This window comes from Calonectris borealis, chromosome 6, assembly GCF_964195595.1.
Source record: "Calonectris borealis chromosome 6, bCalBor7.hap1.2, whole genome shotgun sequence".
In the NCBI taxonomy this organism is placed as follows: Eukaryota; Metazoa; Chordata; class Aves; order Procellariiformes; family Procellariidae; genus Calonectris; species Calonectris borealis.
In genome coordinates, this window is record NC_134317.1 from 18,031,571 (window position 1) to 18,048,544 (window position 16,974).

At 42.2% G+C, this 16,974-nt stretch overlaps 1 protein-coding gene across 5 annotated transcripts in view; it reads right to left on the minus strand.

The window, feature by feature from the left end:
- Positions 1 to 1,326: 1,326 nt before the first annotated feature.
- The window catches only part of USP37 (ubiquitin specific peptidase 37), a 37,782-nt gene continuing 22,134 nt past the window's right edge, over positions 1,327 to 16,974 (minus strand). For all 5 annotated transcript variants that reach the window (XM_075152976.1, XM_075152974.1, XM_075152979.1 and 2 more), the window contains 7 exons: positions 13,073 to 13,325; positions 10,510 to 10,676; positions 8,630 to 8,690; positions 6,320 to 6,435; positions 4,961 to 5,030; positions 4,446 to 4,584; positions 1,327 to 3,625 (listed from right to left, as the gene is read on the minus strand). In XM_075152976.1, coding sequence (XP_075009077.1) covers positions 3,538 to 3,625; positions 4,446 to 4,584; positions 4,961 to 5,030; positions 6,320 to 6,435; positions 8,630 to 8,690; positions 10,510 to 10,676; positions 13,073 to 13,325 — 894 coding nt within the window. In that variant the 3' untranslated portion in view covers positions 1,327 to 3,537. The remainder of the gene's footprint in view (positions 3,626 to 4,445; positions 4,585 to 4,960; positions 5,031 to 6,319; positions 6,436 to 8,629; positions 8,691 to 10,509; positions 10,677 to 13,072; positions 13,326 to 16,974) is intronic.

A 16,974-nucleotide genomic window follows, 5' to 3' on the forward strand; every position in this document is an offset into this window, starting at 1 on the left:
AGCAGCCCAGGCAGCGTGGAAATAAGATCCCAAACTGAGAGAGGGTTAATAAAGAGGTTTTAATTTCACAAAAATCTATCTACACATCATTTAAAAAGGGGCGGGGGGAACCCAAGAGCAAAAACTGTAAAGAATAGAGAGGAACAGGTCTGCTAAAACACAGAGAAAAGTGCTGCTCCACATCAACAGTGTAAAGAACCAGAAAGTCGGGGTGCAGGCAGAAACCGGCAGCAGCCACCCTGCAAGCAGGCAAGGCAGCAGACCTACATGGACAGCAGCTGCCAGGGGTCCCTCACCCCTTTTTCTCTCTTTGGCGGGCAATTACAGGGATAATTAGCTTCATTAAAAAGAAAACAAAGCAGATCAGTTATTCCCAGCCCCCCCCAAGCACAGCGATCCCCACGTGCCCCGCGCTGGGGTGAACGGCAGCAGGAAGCGCTGGGCTGGCCATCAGCCCTTCCTCGGGATGCGGGACGGGAAGGAAGATGCACGGGCGATGGTTATCTGTTCTGCACCAAGCAGGAGGTGGAAGGTGATGCCACAGCCACAGGCGTCAGAGAGCCCCGCTCCTCCTCTTGCTCAGCTCCTCGCATCGTTCTCAGGCCGCCGCTCAGGTCAGGAAACCAATCCCTGCTTTGCAAAGGCTCTTTGTGCAGCCCCGCTCCCCAGGGCCCCGCGCACACAAGCTCCAGTTCATTGACAGGAATGGTTTTGCACCTCTCGGAGTAGGGGAGTAAATCAAGACCAAATTATCGCAAACAACGAAGGGGCGAGAGGAATGGCAAGATGGGAGTTCCTCGCATTTATATGCTGAATCACACTTGGACTAAACTAGGCTGATTCAGGAGCGGGTAGATGTTTAACCACAACCCTGTACATCTGAGGAAGAGCCTGCAGGCGTTCAGGGACCGCAATGGAACTTCTCCACCTACCTATACCCCAGGATGGGTATTCCCACCTGGAAGCGACGACCTTACTGAACTTGCTGCTGCGACAGCGTGAGCAGTGGGAACGTTACAGCCGGTGGGCAGCAGGCCCCTGAGGGTTACGCACCCGTCTTCCTCCCGCTGCTCTCGGGCAGGGAGAAAGCTGGCTTCTGCAAGGAAGGGGCTCCACGGACACTCCTGCCAGGGTGAAGGTGCAACTGAGCTGCTGTATGCCAAACAAAAAAGCTTAAGTTAATTAATAGATGTCTGCAAATTCTTAATGGCTGGAATAATAAGCAAGAACTTTTCATAGAACAAGGAACCCTGGTTTCAAGCATCAGCTTTCGCACCTTGATCCAAACAAAAACTGTTTTTAAACAAAAGTTACTGCACTGGGAAGTCAGACAATGTTTGCTTTTATTATAAATTAACTGGAGTGCAGCGCCTTGCAAAAACAACCTTGCCACCCAAAAAAGCAGAGCTGACTTCTGATACTACAGGAATACCGGCTATTTACAGCACTAGCACAGGATGCGCTTGGGGAAAACAGAATTGCCTTCTGGACGGAGCAGTCCCTTCATCACATTCGCAGGGGCGATCAGTTCAAAGGACAACTCCCACGTCACCGCCTCTTCCCATCACCCAGAATTCTACCAAAATTAGTATCGACAATAGAAAAGTATAATGCTTTGTAATAAATTAACATATACACCCACGCGGGCTGCATCTTACAAGATAAACGCTCTGTCATGTTTACAACCAAACGTTCGCTCCTAGCTCGGAAACCAGAAAGATGTCACCCTGACCGGGTCCACCGGGCTCATCCGACACGTGGACTGGAAGGTCAGTCAGTCTTTTCACCACGCTGGGGTCCCCAAAGCGCTCGGCTTGGGGAGGACTACCGGCGGCGATGGCTGTCGCTCACTGCTGCGCACAGAGGTGAGAAGAGGCCGCTGAGGTAGCATCCCCGTGCCAGCCCGCTAGGACAAACTCTAGTGTGGAAGCTCCCATGAAAGAGGTGCCTGCTGTCTCCTAAATCGATGGTTTTGTATGCTTTGCTTCAGCTGATTTATTCCTGAGAAACTCCTAACGATAGTTTAAAAAACCCAGAAACTATCTCAACAGCAAAGAAAGGTGGGTTTTTTGTTTTTTTTTTTTTGTTTTTGTTTTTTTTTAAAAGAAGCATTTCACCTCTAAAACTCAAGCTGCAAAAATCAGAACCAGAGGCCAAAACAAGAGCAACTACTCTGCTTAACAGCAACAATTTCTCTGAAATGAGTAAATGCCAGCGAAACAAACATCTGCCCCTGCTAAATAAGTGTGAAGGTGCTGAAAAAATGAAGTCACTAGGCTTTTACCCCCCTGCTGAAACAAGCTATAAAAGGAGCATCATGTCTCTAAACCCAATAAAACACAACACTTCTTCCTAACCGTGTTCCGTTAATGCTGAACATGGGCTTTCTGAAAGCTTTCCACCTGGTTTAATTTCACAGTTTGAGCACTCTGCACTCCTCAGGAGAACAGAGGCAGAGCTGCAGTAAAAACCCTCTTCCCCTGGGATACGAGAAGACCCAGGCAAGACCACGGTTCAATCAAAGAGCAATTCACCCTGCAGACCCTGCCTTTTCGCACCGTTCCTGATTCACGATGACCCAGGCCTGCGCAGAAAGGGTAATGCTAGAACGCCCTTTCCCTCCCAGAAGATGACAAGTGGCTGTTGCTCACCTCCTGCTACTGCTCTCGGTCTGCTCCAGGTGTTCACCTGCCCCCAGAGTTACATCAAAGTAGCCCTAAGCAATATAACTTCAGTGCGAAATACTGCACACCCGAAGAGAGACCTCTCCTCTCAAACGGTACTTATGCAACAACCTTATGAAGAAAACGCAATCAAATAATAGAACTTGTAAAACAAAAGAAATCACAAATATAATCTCACGTCTAACGGAAGATGACAGTGAATGGTGTAAAAAAAACAACAGAGCTGCCACCAGGTATGCAATACATTCCACAGCACCGACAGTTTGTTTCCTGGAACCGCATGTAAATCGCGGAGCGCTTACAAACCCATGAATGTCAAAACGCATCAGCTTGAGTGATTCTAAAACCCTTGTTAGCGAGATGACTGGCAAGAGCGTACTCAGTGATCTGGGTTTCCAGTGAATATTACTAACAACACACGCCAGGTTACAGAATCTATTGCTTAAATTGCTCTTGGAGAAAAAAAAAATGCCAAGTGATATGTAAATCTTCGCCACTCACATCTCACAGGTGAATGGGCTTTTAAAGTCGAGTCTCTTTTTGCACTTTTTTTTTTAAATCAGTTTATGAGCAGCTGTAGTCTTGTGGCTTGATGCAACTCTTTAAGGCTCCATGCTGACAAAATTATTTGAGGAACAATAAAAACTTCACCACAGGAGGATCGCTCTGGGATGTCAACGTTTAAACGCGTGGTTCAGGCCCAGGACTTGCACAGATGGTTCAAACAAATCGAGCGTCCCATATTTCTACCTTTTGTCTCTTGTTTTGGCCCTGAGCTGTTTGTTACTCCTGTGTGTCTGGCACAAGTTCAGAATCTTCCCTGTTCCTCAGGAGGAACAAGGTGTTTTACTCTTCACAGAGGCTGACGAACCGATCTTCCTACTTCCATGCTAAGTGGCTGTGCGTTTTTTTCTGTTTCTAGTAACTCATCGAAGATATCCCTGGAACAGAGCGAAAGACCAATAGTGAAACTTCTGCACAACAACAAACTGCTACATAAGACAGCCCTGAGGGAATCAGCAACTGGATTTAATCCACAAACTCAAGCGTCACGGATCCTGGCAGAGAAAGATGTCTTATCTGGCATCTCTAAGCAAGGCTCCTTGAATCCCACAGCACTTTTTTTTTCATTTATTACAATGAATAAGGTCAGTGGTAAGCCTCAGAAAACAGTAACAACAGTGAAAATAACTCCTGGCTGGTAAAAGGATCAGAAGCAACACAGGACACAGTCTGTAGATGAAGTAATATCCTTTATTAGAGCAACAAGTAAAGACACAAGAAGGGGACAAACTGAGGTGCAAAGCCCCTTCTTCAGCTCCATGTGCCTGAAAAGGTGTCACTTCTACCTACAAGCCTCATCTTGCCCGTGTCCTGAGATGATCACGGCTGGCAACAACACAACTGCTAGGACCAGGGATAAGGGCATTTACAAATATCACAGCACTTTAGGAAAAAAATCAAGCTCCATTATGCTTCCTGGTGCAATGAATGCATAGCTGAGACAGTGAATCCCCTTCTTAAAAGATGATTTAATGCATCTTGTTAAAACCCTATGTATTAGTGACATACAATTCCATGCCTCTGAACTCAGAGCACTTCAATTTTGTCATTCTTCCGTATAATTCTGACTACAATTTCTTTTGGCAAATACATGGATATACTTTTCATCCCAGCAAAGAGGACTAGAGGAAGAAGAGAAGCCCACTTCCTCACAAACAGCAGGTAATTACTAGCATCAAAATTCACCAAGACACCTACTTGTGCATGTAGAAGAAGATGTAGCCGCTTCGGTCTCTGTCACACTGAACGGTGGCCTCTAGAGTTCTAGAAACTTCCAGGTCATTGTAGGTGAACCAGGACTGCTTCTTGATGTCATAAACGTCACTGATATAATGACCTTAAAAACAGAGAACGCACCTTTCTTTTCATGCTGCAGTTCAACCAGTAAGCTGGTTAGCTAGATACCCTGCTCCGGCAACCTGTGTCAGATTTAAATGCTAAAAGACCCTTAAGATCCCGGTCCCTCCATCCTTCCTGGTCAATGAGCTGGTAACAAGCGTGAGCAATTCCACAGACCCCATAAGCAGTACTTTGTCCACATGCCGCAGTTAGGCACCACGACATCCTAAACCTGCTCCCCTACCAGCAACCCACGATGAAAGACTTGCTTTGCTGCCCAAATTCTCCTCTGCAAATAATCCTGCTATGGTAATTCTGTATCACAGATTTTTAAGCTCGATAAAAGATGAAGAATAAAATACGGTATCTTTTACCTGAAGATGATGTGCTTCCAATATGGCTGACGATGCTGATGAGGCGATAGGAGTGAGGAAGCTCTCCTGTCTGAAAATGAAATCCAATTAAAGCTTTTAGACATTCACTTTTGTCCCACGTAGTTTACTGTCATGATTTATACACCTGAAATACGGGCTTTGGCTACTGTAATGAAAGCTGCAACCCAATCAAAGATTACAGAAACAGACCAGTTCAGACCAAATAAGGAGTCCTTCCAGAACTGAGAAAAAGCCTCCCATCTTATTTAATCTTTCAGCAAACCAATGAACATGCAAAGGAGCCATTCTGACCTCAGAACAGATGCTGACATGAGCTCTACACTGCAAAGTTTTCTAAACAACCACTTCCTGAGCGACTTCCACTGATGTCAGAATTAATCCACCAAATAAACATAGAAAAGCAAAAAGGAAACACCACGCTTACTTGCTTACTTCTGAAATATCAAAGAAATACCCTTAATAATGGTATACAGATTTAACAGTTAATACCAGATATGTAGCCCAAATTCTCTCTCGTCCTGCACCTGTAATGTCAGCAGACAACGCCCTTTTTGCATGCAGGAAACATGCTCTGTCTATTCACTGACAATAAAACTAAATGATGGTAATTGGCTTTTGACAATTATTTTTTAATCCTCTCTGACCAGGAAATATTACTGATACAATTCACTGACAATACTCTTAAAATGCAACTCTTGGCTTAAGGGTAAGGAAATTGGTAAAGAATTGTAAGAAAATAAAACTGCTCAAGGAAACTCCAATTATTTAACCTTTTCCACCCTACGCAGTATTCCTTCCACTGAGGCAGGCAGGCAACTTTCACAACACCACTGTGTGGAGTCTGAGAGTGCTAGCAGCTGGCAGCACAGCCTAGGTTACAGTCACATTTCACCTAATGGGAGTAAGATCTTGCCACAACTTCTCGGTTCTGGTGGTGCGGGATCTAGAAGCCCACTGTGTTGCAATTAAACTACCACGCTGGCTGAAGTCCTCTCTCTCTAAGTAAAAATGTCAGGCCCATTGCTCTACATGCACTGGAACATTTCTGGTATAAAATTACTGTTTCCTTTTCACCATTATCCACATCTTAGAGAAACTCAGAAGCTCTCTGCAGCTGTTGTTTTTGTTGTTTTTTTTTTTTTTTTTTTTTTTTTAATTAAAATAACACAATAGAACAGACTGTTAAGGATAGAAATTTTCTATCTTTTCACTTTTGAACATAAAAGACCTTTCTAAGATTAAACAAGTACATCTGCTCTGTAAAACTACCTCCAACACTAAACTGATGGTAAAGAGGGGGTATATTTCTCAGTTAGCTTTTGAAATCATGGATCACACCTCAGCATTTCTTTTCAGCTCTTCTGCTTCAGCTTCTGAATACTCCATGTCAAGAACATCCTCATTGCCAGAGTCTTCATCAGAACCAACGCTGTCCAGGAGAGAGCTGTTAAACTCTAGATAGCATGGAAACAATGATACTGCATGAGAAGCTGTGGCACACACGGGAATTCACAACAGGTTGAGGTATACCTACCCACATAAGCAAGCACAATAAAACACTAACGTTTCAAGCTTCCTTTCCAAGGAAAGCAGGAGATATTGCAATTTCCAAATAAAACCTCTCTCTCCTTTCCCTGGCTTGTCAAAGCAATAATTGAGAAAAATATCTTGGACTACAGAATTAATTTTAGCATTGTCTTTCTCATACTTTTACAAAAGGGCACTATGGCAAGGACAGCTGGGCGATAAAAGAGTGGTTAAACACCCAATTCGCTCCAGAGCGCTGGTGGTCTGCAGCCAGAACCACCATTAAAAGAAGTACAGCCAGTCTGGTCAGTGAACTGTAAGTTCCTGTAACAAGAAGCTATGAATTACAGTTTTAACTATAAGTTGCATGAACAAAGTGCATTTTTCAATTAAAACTGGCATCAAAACGCTACTGCTGGCAGCAGGCATCTTTTCATTGTTTTCAGTGGTAAGAAGACTGCTCACCGCAGGAACTTCCAGTTTGCTTGGCTGAGCAAAATGCAGGCAGCTTTCTGTAAAGAGCCGGAAGGCACCGCTGCTCCCTGTACACGCTGTTCCAAACTTCCTGGGATTCTGCAGCTACCCGACTAATTTAAGATTTTGTACAGTACTCATTAGAAGTAGCTATGCTTTCACCAGCTAAATTAAAGCTATGAAGTCCTGGGTGGATGAGAAGTTGAGATTAACAGAACACTACTCAGGATAATTTTTTTTTTTTCTTAAAGACACTCTCACGCCAGTTATGATGGAGATGTTTTGCCAAAGAGATCCTCACGCCACTTGCCCTGCTAAACCATCAGACGCTGGATTAGTATAATCTTCTTGGGAAGTTTATAGATTAATCCCTTTAACTGAGAATATTTTACTGCTGGTTTCCACACTTATTCAAGCTGTTGTAAGCCAGACTACAGCCAAGAAAAGCAGCCATTTAGGTAGGCCTATGCACGAAACACTTGCCATGGGTATTGCTAAATGCCACTTCACCAACGGTCCTCGGATGACTAGTGTTTTTTTGATTGCAGCACCACTGGGAACCTTTCTAAGACAAATACCACCAGATATACGCTCAAGATTATTAGCATCTCCTTGAACAACTGCTGGTTGATGCCTTACAAATGACACGGTAGCAAGTTGAGAAGCACAAGGCAATGCTCACGTTTAAGTCAAGTGACTGCAAATCAGGAGGAGGAAGGATTTCTAGTGCTGAACTCTTCCTGGCCATGAATCAAGGAAGACCTGAGCGGGACGGGGCACTCAGTTTGCCAGAGCTCATCAGGGAACAGGACCCAGGCTGAGGGACATTTAAGCAGCATTCAACTTACTTCTCTTCAGAAGCAGACACAGGTTCATCCAGTAATACCTGAGGGCCTTTAAAGGTGTTTGAGCAACTAAGAGTATCTTAACGCAATACTTCATTACCCCTCCCTTTTCCTCTCTGGAGCAGGAATTTTCTCTCAGTTATGCTTTGCTCTGCCAGATTGTATGAAATCACTCACATGCCAGCCTCACACAAATGTTAAACAGCGCCTGAGGCTCACCACACTGTCTGGATTTGGAAAAGACCAATAGTGTATTTTGGGTTTCTTTTTTCACCCTCAACAGCTACACCTTGCAGCGAGGTCTGTCTCCCTCCCATCCTGTATCAGTTAGAGCACTTATTCATTTTCCTGGGCAAGGCCAGTGCATTCATTAATTAGCACTAAGATATCAATGCAAGTAATAAATAATCCTTATGTTCTGACTAGAGCCATTAGCATGCTGGCTTTTGCTGGGAATGGAAAATTTCAAGGTCCATTTTGCTCTCTCTGTATCAATATTATATATTAAATGTATATTATAATTTAATATATATTACATATCTCTCTCGATATCTCTCACTCTCTATCTAATTAAAAAGTCAAGAGAATGAAATAAATTGGTTTTCACATTAAGTTTTTCCCGCATTTGCTTTCACAACCAAGAGCAAGAAAAGCTGACCTGAGCGAAGCCAAACACAACAAAGCACACATCAAAAGAGCATGAAATCCCAGCTGTCTTACAGACACTCAGGAGCTGCACTCGTACATACAGATCTATTTTCCCTCAAAAGCAACATCCTGGAAGAAGTTAAATAAGTTTCACCTTGTAGACTTAATTCCGTGGCTCGTTTAAGGTCATCATCCTCTTTTTGTTCTCGCGCCTCCTGATGGGAAGAGAACAGAACTTAGCTCATTGAGACACTTCACTGTTTAAAATTCTTGTGGTGCTCTTTTTCTATTGAAACTGTGCTGCTCTGGTTTCTACAACAAACCTGACATTGTAAATTAAAGGTTCTGTGTGAAGGAATGTTTGCAACCAGCGCGAGTCCAATGTTCCCGTGCAACAGAACCTGGGACAAACCTTCATTAACGCTCATCAAAGCTCCTGAAGTTTGGTATGCAGCAGAGCAAGTCTCTCGTAACACCGAACGCTTTCTCTGGATCGTTAATTTGAAAAGCATCTGAATGAATTTGCAACCCTTCGCTAAGGAAAGCTGTCACTTACACACAAAGCTCCTCACACTTCGGCAAAATTTAGACTTCTTCTGCCCAAAGCCAGCTGAGGACAGAGTTGTTAAAATCCTGACAGATTTTATTATTTTTAAGCCATTTGAAAGTAGAGCCATGGTTCTATGTAACAGGTGTAATTCACAAAGGCAGGATGCAAAAAAAGACACCACTAAACAATCAGGTATTAAAAATATTACCATGAACAAGGAGCAAAGAAACCTCAAGTCAACAAACCCTTCTAATCTTTGCATAATATCATGCCCCTGTTCCTCCCACCACTCTTGAAAGCACAGAGCTACAGCAAGCCAGTCAATAATATTTAACGAGCTGGCTTCTTAATTCAGAGTTTGAATGCTTTCAATGCACCTGAACGCAGAACTCTAGCTATGTATTTCAAATCAAGATAACCACAGCTACCGCATTTCCATGCCTGAATCATTAGAATAGCAGATTTTCGCTTCAGAACTGTAGCAGAACCACACTCAAAGGGCAGTTTTACATTATTAGCATGAGGCCTTTTATCTCACTATTTCTAAAGCATTTGGGAATCTTTGTTAAACTACTCAGCATTGCTGAATCAAAGCTACATCTGGCATGGAACATGCCAACCAGCACCTCATAATGAGTAATGGGAGAGAAAAATCCAAGAGCCATGGAAACATCAGATCTCATAAGGAAAACCATGACAGCTTTAGTATTAATAGAGAGCAGACAAGGGCACTTATTTAAAGAAAGACCTGGCTAAGCGCTTGCTTCCCTCTCAGCGGCTTGGTTAAACTTGTGGAAATCAGTTACAGGTCTTGAAATTCAAGTGGAATACAGATGGTTAGCACACAACCCAAGATCTCAATTCTTTCCAAGTCTAATTTAAAGGACTTGTTTTAGACTAAATTATTTGGGATCCTTTTTCCAATTTACTAACAGGGAAGGATCACATAAATGCTCAGTTCCTATGTTCTTCACTAAGCATCCCCTACTTGCTAGTACCAGAAACAAGGCACTGGGATAGACAGATCTTTAACCTGACCTGGCACGGCCATTCTTAGCCTTTGCTTTGAAACTTGCCTCTTTCACTTTGAGTCTTGACACGACACGCTGCAAGAAGCAACTGCCAGGGAAGCTAAAGGTGGGCTTGGTTGTCGGTCGATAGTAAGAGGTTAGTTCAATTTAATTTCGTTTTTATATAACGTTACAAGCCAGTGTATAAATGTGCATGGAAAGCTTTGAGAAATCTGCAGGTCTGTGATGTGATATATGGTTTCCAAAGCACGTACAAAACCTACCCACAGGTATCCAGTGCCATCACTCTACTGACACTGGAGATAGAAGAAATCCAAACCTTTTTTCGTCTGCTTGTCTCAAAAAAGCAGCGGACTCTCTTTGCATTTACTGCCTGAACACAGGCTTTTCCTTTAGCCATCAGGTTTCCAACGTTGGGGAAGATAACTCAAGGAAGCAAACTTTATTTCTTACTTGCTCTTGAAGGCTTTGAGCCAGTGCCTGCTGAAGTTCTTGTTCTTCCCTCTCTCTCTCCATATCGTACTGCTGCAGCCAGTCAACCTCCCCCTGGGAGCCTTCCGGAGTTTTGTTTTCCTTATTCTCATCAAAATCTTTAGTTATTTCGGTGAAATTGGCAGGACCTGAAGAATCAGAAAGTACAGTTATGCTTTCCTGGGTCTTCTGTTTGTTACCAGCTAAATCCTCTTTAAATCACCACAATCCTTGCAGCACAGTGACATCTATTGACAGGGAGAGCTCACCAGCCCTAAAAAAACCACACGAGTCAAATGGAAAAAGCTCCAAAGTGCAGTCTTATACTTATTTTAACAGGTGTAAGATGAACCATTTGATTAATCCCTGAACCTGTTCTCTTCTTAGCCTTTTATGTTCACTCAGAAACAGCAACTTTAACTAAATTAAGATGTCACACACCACTAGGTTTCTGCAGCCATGAAGCTCACTTGAATTTCTCTAGAAGGAACCATGGATTATAAAAATTTGCATTGTATATTATACCTCGGAGTACTACAGACAAAGCCACAATTAAAGCCAAATCATATGTAAGATGGAGGGAAGCACAAATCTCAAGCACTGTTTAAATTTGTCAACTTTTTGCTTCAGGCAGGAGCCTCAATCTTGTGAACACTATCTACAGCTTTAAAAGTGCAAGAAGATTATAACTTTTCAGTTCACCTTTAAAGTGAACATTACGGCAGAAGTATTTTACAAAGCTTCTGGAATGAACATTCATTCACCCACTGCATACATCTCCTGAAGTTGCAGGACATTTTGATTTTCCCATTTGCTTGCAGCTGAGAAAGAGTCAGGACCTGCTCCAACAGCTACTATGCAGCAACATGTGAAACTTCATAGTTCTGCCCTACACAGACTTCAACATCTACTCATTAGTTATTAGCAAGGATTATACAAGGCAGTCTCAGTAACTGTGACCTCTTAAACACAAGACCACCAGAACTATGATCCATCGGTCTAATCCTCTTAAGATGAAAAACAAAACCAGAATTTATTACATGACCTTTGAAAACTTCCAATGTAAGTAGAAATATTCACTCGACTCTCACAACCGTTATTTGAGGATCATGTGGCAGAAAAGACATCTTCTGTCATATCTAAATTAGCCTTTTTTGAAAGCAAGTTGTTCAGTGTTTATAAAAAAAAAAATTGTTGCTAGAAATGGACCAAGTTAAATGCGTCATGTTCAGAATCATCTTGTCTGATATAGCAAAGCATCCTTTGCAATTAAGTTTCCTTTAAATAGAACATAGGATTGTGAATTGGTGTGTTACATTCAGCTGCCATAATTGGTAACTCAACATACATACATATCTCATCTGAATGCCAAACTGTACGCTTTGAGCAGTACTTGTGGTTTTTGGTCATACACAGTCAAATACAGAAAGCCGAATGCAATGTTGAGTGTTTAACTGCATTCTTAATCAGAAAATACAGAAACTTCTTGCTTAAGTGTCACAATAGAGCCTTCAAATTATACTTTCCAAAGAAAACCTGGAGAGAGATACATTTATGTGGCCACACTCTCACAACTCTCTTTCACACAACCGTAAGCAACGTTACTGTATATAAAGGAGGGCACAAACAAGGCTGACCACAGACTTAGTTTTCTTACACACTGCCTTCCAACATGAAAGCTGCTAAGAGTTGTCCGTTGAAACAAGTGTGATTTCTGGTAATAGAGTGAGGTTTTTTGTTGTTAATATTTAACCTCCTGGCTCTTAGAGGAGAATGAAAGCATATTGTTGGCCTGTTTTTCCACACTAGTGGAAATAAAAATCTGACTGAAAGCATGTAGCACACAACGAATTATAAACACTTAAATTTCCTTCAGCCAACTAAAGGAAGACACTCGATTTCCCCACACTGAGATCAAACAGGCTCCTTCTTGTACTTAACTGTGTTCCTGGGTCAGAGGCCATAATTTACATGCTGAGTCTCTTATGCTCAAGGGTCTACTCTAACACAAAAAAGTACTAGAAAAAATTACAGAGATAGAGCTAAATTCATTAGTAACTAGTGACAGAATAACTGCATTTATGAAAGTATTCTAGTCTTATACACCCCAGACATCACCCTTGCACACCAGCAATGCGAACACTGCTACCGTGCTGCCCAGGCTGCAACAGCGACAGAAATGAAAATACTTTCTGATTACGGAAGATTAAGTTCCAGACACTGTCAAATCTTAGTAAATTGAATTGTCTGGTACAGGAACCAGTGGAAGCATGTGTTAATCATGAGAGAAAAAAAATGGAAATTAACTTTGAAGATGACCTTACCTTTATCAGAGAGGTGACAGACATACAAGAAAATACATTTTCACAGTTCAATGAATTAAACGCTTTATACACAGGGAAACTGTAAGAAAACTCTGAGGAAGTCAGGCAGTTTCAGCAGTGCACTTGCATCCAGATTCTGCCACCATGCATTACTAACCTGCCGCTATCAGTAACCTGCTTTAGCTCGCTATAGTCCAATTAAGATGGTTACTTCGCCTTACCTGAGTCTAATGCTGCTTTGGGTTTCTCCATCTCCATAGATTCCAGGTTTTCTGGCAATTCCTGAATTTCGTCGTCTCCAAAACCAGTGTCTGGGCTGCTTGTGGGCTTATCTTCATCATGACTCAGAGACACAGAAGCTTCCCTTTTGCTAATCTCTAAGACAGCTGCTAGCAGCTCATCTTCGCTCATCCCATCAAAACCAGTATTACCCAGCTCAGGTTTCTCACCCTCCATTTTACTTCTTTTTGAACCCTAGAGATGAATGGAGTTATGATTAAGTGCTTGAATAAACACATACATAACATCAGCTTTACATTTCTCTGGAGATTTTTTTTTTATTATTTTATTAACCCCAGGGAGTGGGAGCTTGGCTCTGTCAACATTAAACAGATAGTTATACAAGACTCAATGGAGAGACAACCTTTGTAGTTACATTCACTCCAGGGAATAATATTTAAATATAAACTAAAACCAGTTGTTACAGGCCCTCTAGATTAACATACACAAGATAACTCTTCCCTTCTCCTTCCTTTCCTTCAACACATGTGTTTCACCTTTAGGTTCTGATGAATCCTCAAGCCTCTGGCAAGTCAGTGCTGAGGCACAAGTAGCGAAATTGCAAGTTTGTTAACAAAGGCTGAAGCAGCAACATGAGAGTAATTGAACTTGAACACAGGGATGGAAGAATAGGAACTGAAATCAGGCTGGTATGAAGAGCAATTAAAATTAGGTTTGGTGCTGCAGACTTGCCATACGAAATCTTGGCGGGGGGCAGGACTCTGCAAACCAAGTAAGAAAACAGTTAACCAGGGAAAGGGGGGAATTATTCTTTCCTAAGGAGAACAGAATGACTTTAAACTGGAAGAAAGGAAAAACACTTTAGTCTTAATCTGAATTTTTCCTTTTCTAGTTATTTTCCCAAAACTGATGCTCATCAACTCCTACACCATATTGATTTGCAACTAATATAGTAATTTCAATCATTTTCATATTAACTGTTAATCAGGAGGTTAACCTCCATGTATACATATTTACACAATTACACTACTTACCACATGCTTAGATTTTTTTTTTCCTATATTATGTTAAAAATGGGGAAAAGTAGTTTCTATCAGAATGTACTTATCCAGGTCTTATTCCGAACTGCATTTGGATGGATCTCAGAACTTCGTTAAAATGAACAAAAATACATTTTTACTGCTGCTTTTTACTTAAATACAGCAAGCTTTTGATGAGCAAGACCAGTTTTATATAGCAAACATTTTGTATTAAAACTGGCTTATCAAACAAGATTAGCAAATGAATTATCCAACTGAATTGCTTGTTCTAGATATCATGCCCTCCAAGAATTAGAACTGACAAATTTAAACCTCTCTCCTCACATCTATTCATGCACTGAATAAAGAAAGCAGAGTACCTGCTTTTTAAGCTTTCTGATTTCTCTCTGTGCACCTGTAGGCTACTAACGTCAAAACTGGTTTAGCTCTTCAGCAAACCCTAGTTCCAGGCACTTTGCCAACAACTACCACTAATTCAGTGCCTGGACTTTGAAGACTTGGCAGCATCTCTGCATTATTGGAATACAACTTTTCTATTAGAAATTATTTGCATAGATTTTAAGAAGCTTAGGCTTTAAGACAGGCTGCTTTAAATAAGTATTTTTAAAAAGTACTTCAAATACTACTTCATCCGCAGAGGCAGAAATCACAGAAATTGCAGTTCTTCCCACTTTAGCTGGAAAACTGCTATTTGCCCCTCCAACCCCACGTCGCACAGACCCGCCGTTCCAGCTGCTCTCCCACAGGCAGGACTGCTTTGCAAGCAGCGCCCTGCAGGGGACACAGCGGCTGTAGGAAGCGACTGCCGAGCCCCTGATGCAACCCCATCCGCAGCTGCTACGAGGGGCATACCAAGGGAAATGGGGCAGCGGCAGTAATGCTACTTCCAAGGACAAGACCAGGTCCTCCCAGGACAACACGGAGAAGGACGGAGACTCTGGTTAATGATAACAGATGGCTGGTCAGGCCTGTGGTTGAGGAGTGGCCAACGTGCACGGCCACAAAGAATAAAGTCACTTATGTGGAATCATCACCACCACTGTCTCTTTCCCACAGCAGGCTGGAAAGCCTATAATTAATTTGCTATTCAAATTAACAACCTTTATTCCCACATTTTCTGCACTCACAGGGCTTGTGCGATAGAGACTACCTACACTTCCTCACAAACAAAACTCGAGGAAGAATCATTTAGGACAGTTTGGAATAATTTTTCTATACGTAAGAGGGACTTCAAAGACAAGCCAGTTTACTTCTCTCACCCGCAGCCAGCTATAGATGTGCCATGCAGGACAGCAGTTGCCTACCCTGTTCCTGAGACCTTCAGAGAAGGGTTTTCTGCTTTCTCCCAAAGCAATCCATTCCATCCCTACACATCCTGAGCATCAGGAAGTTTTCCCTAATATTTAATCTAAAAATGACTGTCTGCAATTTAGTCTATTACTTCTTGTTCTATCCACCATGGGCATGGAAGACAGCCCAAGTGTTTCTATTAATTTCTTTCCCTTCCTTAAAGACACAAGCCCAGCTTAGGTTTCTCCTTAAATTAAAGGCCGAAGTTCACTTGCCTGCTCTTTCCCCCAAAATCTTCCTTTCTAGACCCTCTCCAATTGGTCCCTCTCCAATTAATCTATAACTCTCTTCACTCCGGAGCCCAAAGCTGAACACAGAACTCCAGCTAAAGCACAATGCTGAGGAAAAAAGGAGGGTTACTTCACACAACCTGCAGGCTATGCCTCTGTCTATACACTTCTGTTTTCAACCAGCCTGACCTTGTGACCAACAGTCACCTTTCACGCCCTTTCTGAGGACCCACTGCTTTCCCAGCTGTTCCCATCCTGCATTTACAGTCAATTAGTCCTGCTAAGATTAGCACCTTTAGCCTGCTCCTACTGAACAACCCCTCCTATTTTTATGCAATTTCTCAGACTTGTCAAGATCATTCTTAACTGTAGTTCTGAGCTTTATCATACTGGCAGCCCTTCCCAGCTCTGGATCTTCTGAAAATTTAATACTCATTATCTATTTTATCATTTATTACTGAGTGGATCAGGATCCTCCCTTAGTTTGATCCTCCCATGAGATGAGAAACTGTAGATATCTTCCTCTTGTTACCTATTGCTATTCAGCCAGCTTTACACCTGTCCTTTAATGCCATAATCAAGACCACAAGTCTCTGCTTGATTAAAATAATCCCATGAACATTGTCAAAAACTTCAGAGAAGCAGAGATGCAGGACATTTGTCCTAAGCACTAGGCCTGCAACACTCTTAATAGAAGAAAGTGGTACTGCAAGATAATCCTCTAAGCTTCCTGTTTTCCCTTCTGGGTCATCATTCCTTCCCACACAACTCATCTACCTGCTAATACACTGCCCTGATAGAGGCAAAAAATATCTCGGCAACATTAATACTAGTCACAATGAAGAGCTCAAAGGCAATTTGAAGTTAACTGCGCCTTTGCACCAATGAACTTATCTCCACACACTTCTACATGTCCACCTCCAAAGACTGATAGCTTCAGTTTCTAAAAGCATTTAAAAAGCCACACTTGAAAGGGGACACAGATTGGATGTGCAAGAAGTTATTTCAATTGAATATTTTGCTTAGCCCATCTTGTACTGGATCTAATTTAATCAAGGAATTTACTGCATAATTTTATTATTGACAGCCCATTATATTTCAGCCTGGGAACATTATCAGTGAAAGTTACCCGAAGGACTGACAAAACTGCTAAGCAGCTGGTACACATAACCTGAAAACTCAAGTGCAGTTGCAACACAATTACCCCTGTTCCCAGTGGGAACCCAAGACAACTGTACAGAGAGGTCAATTAGCAAAGCACTC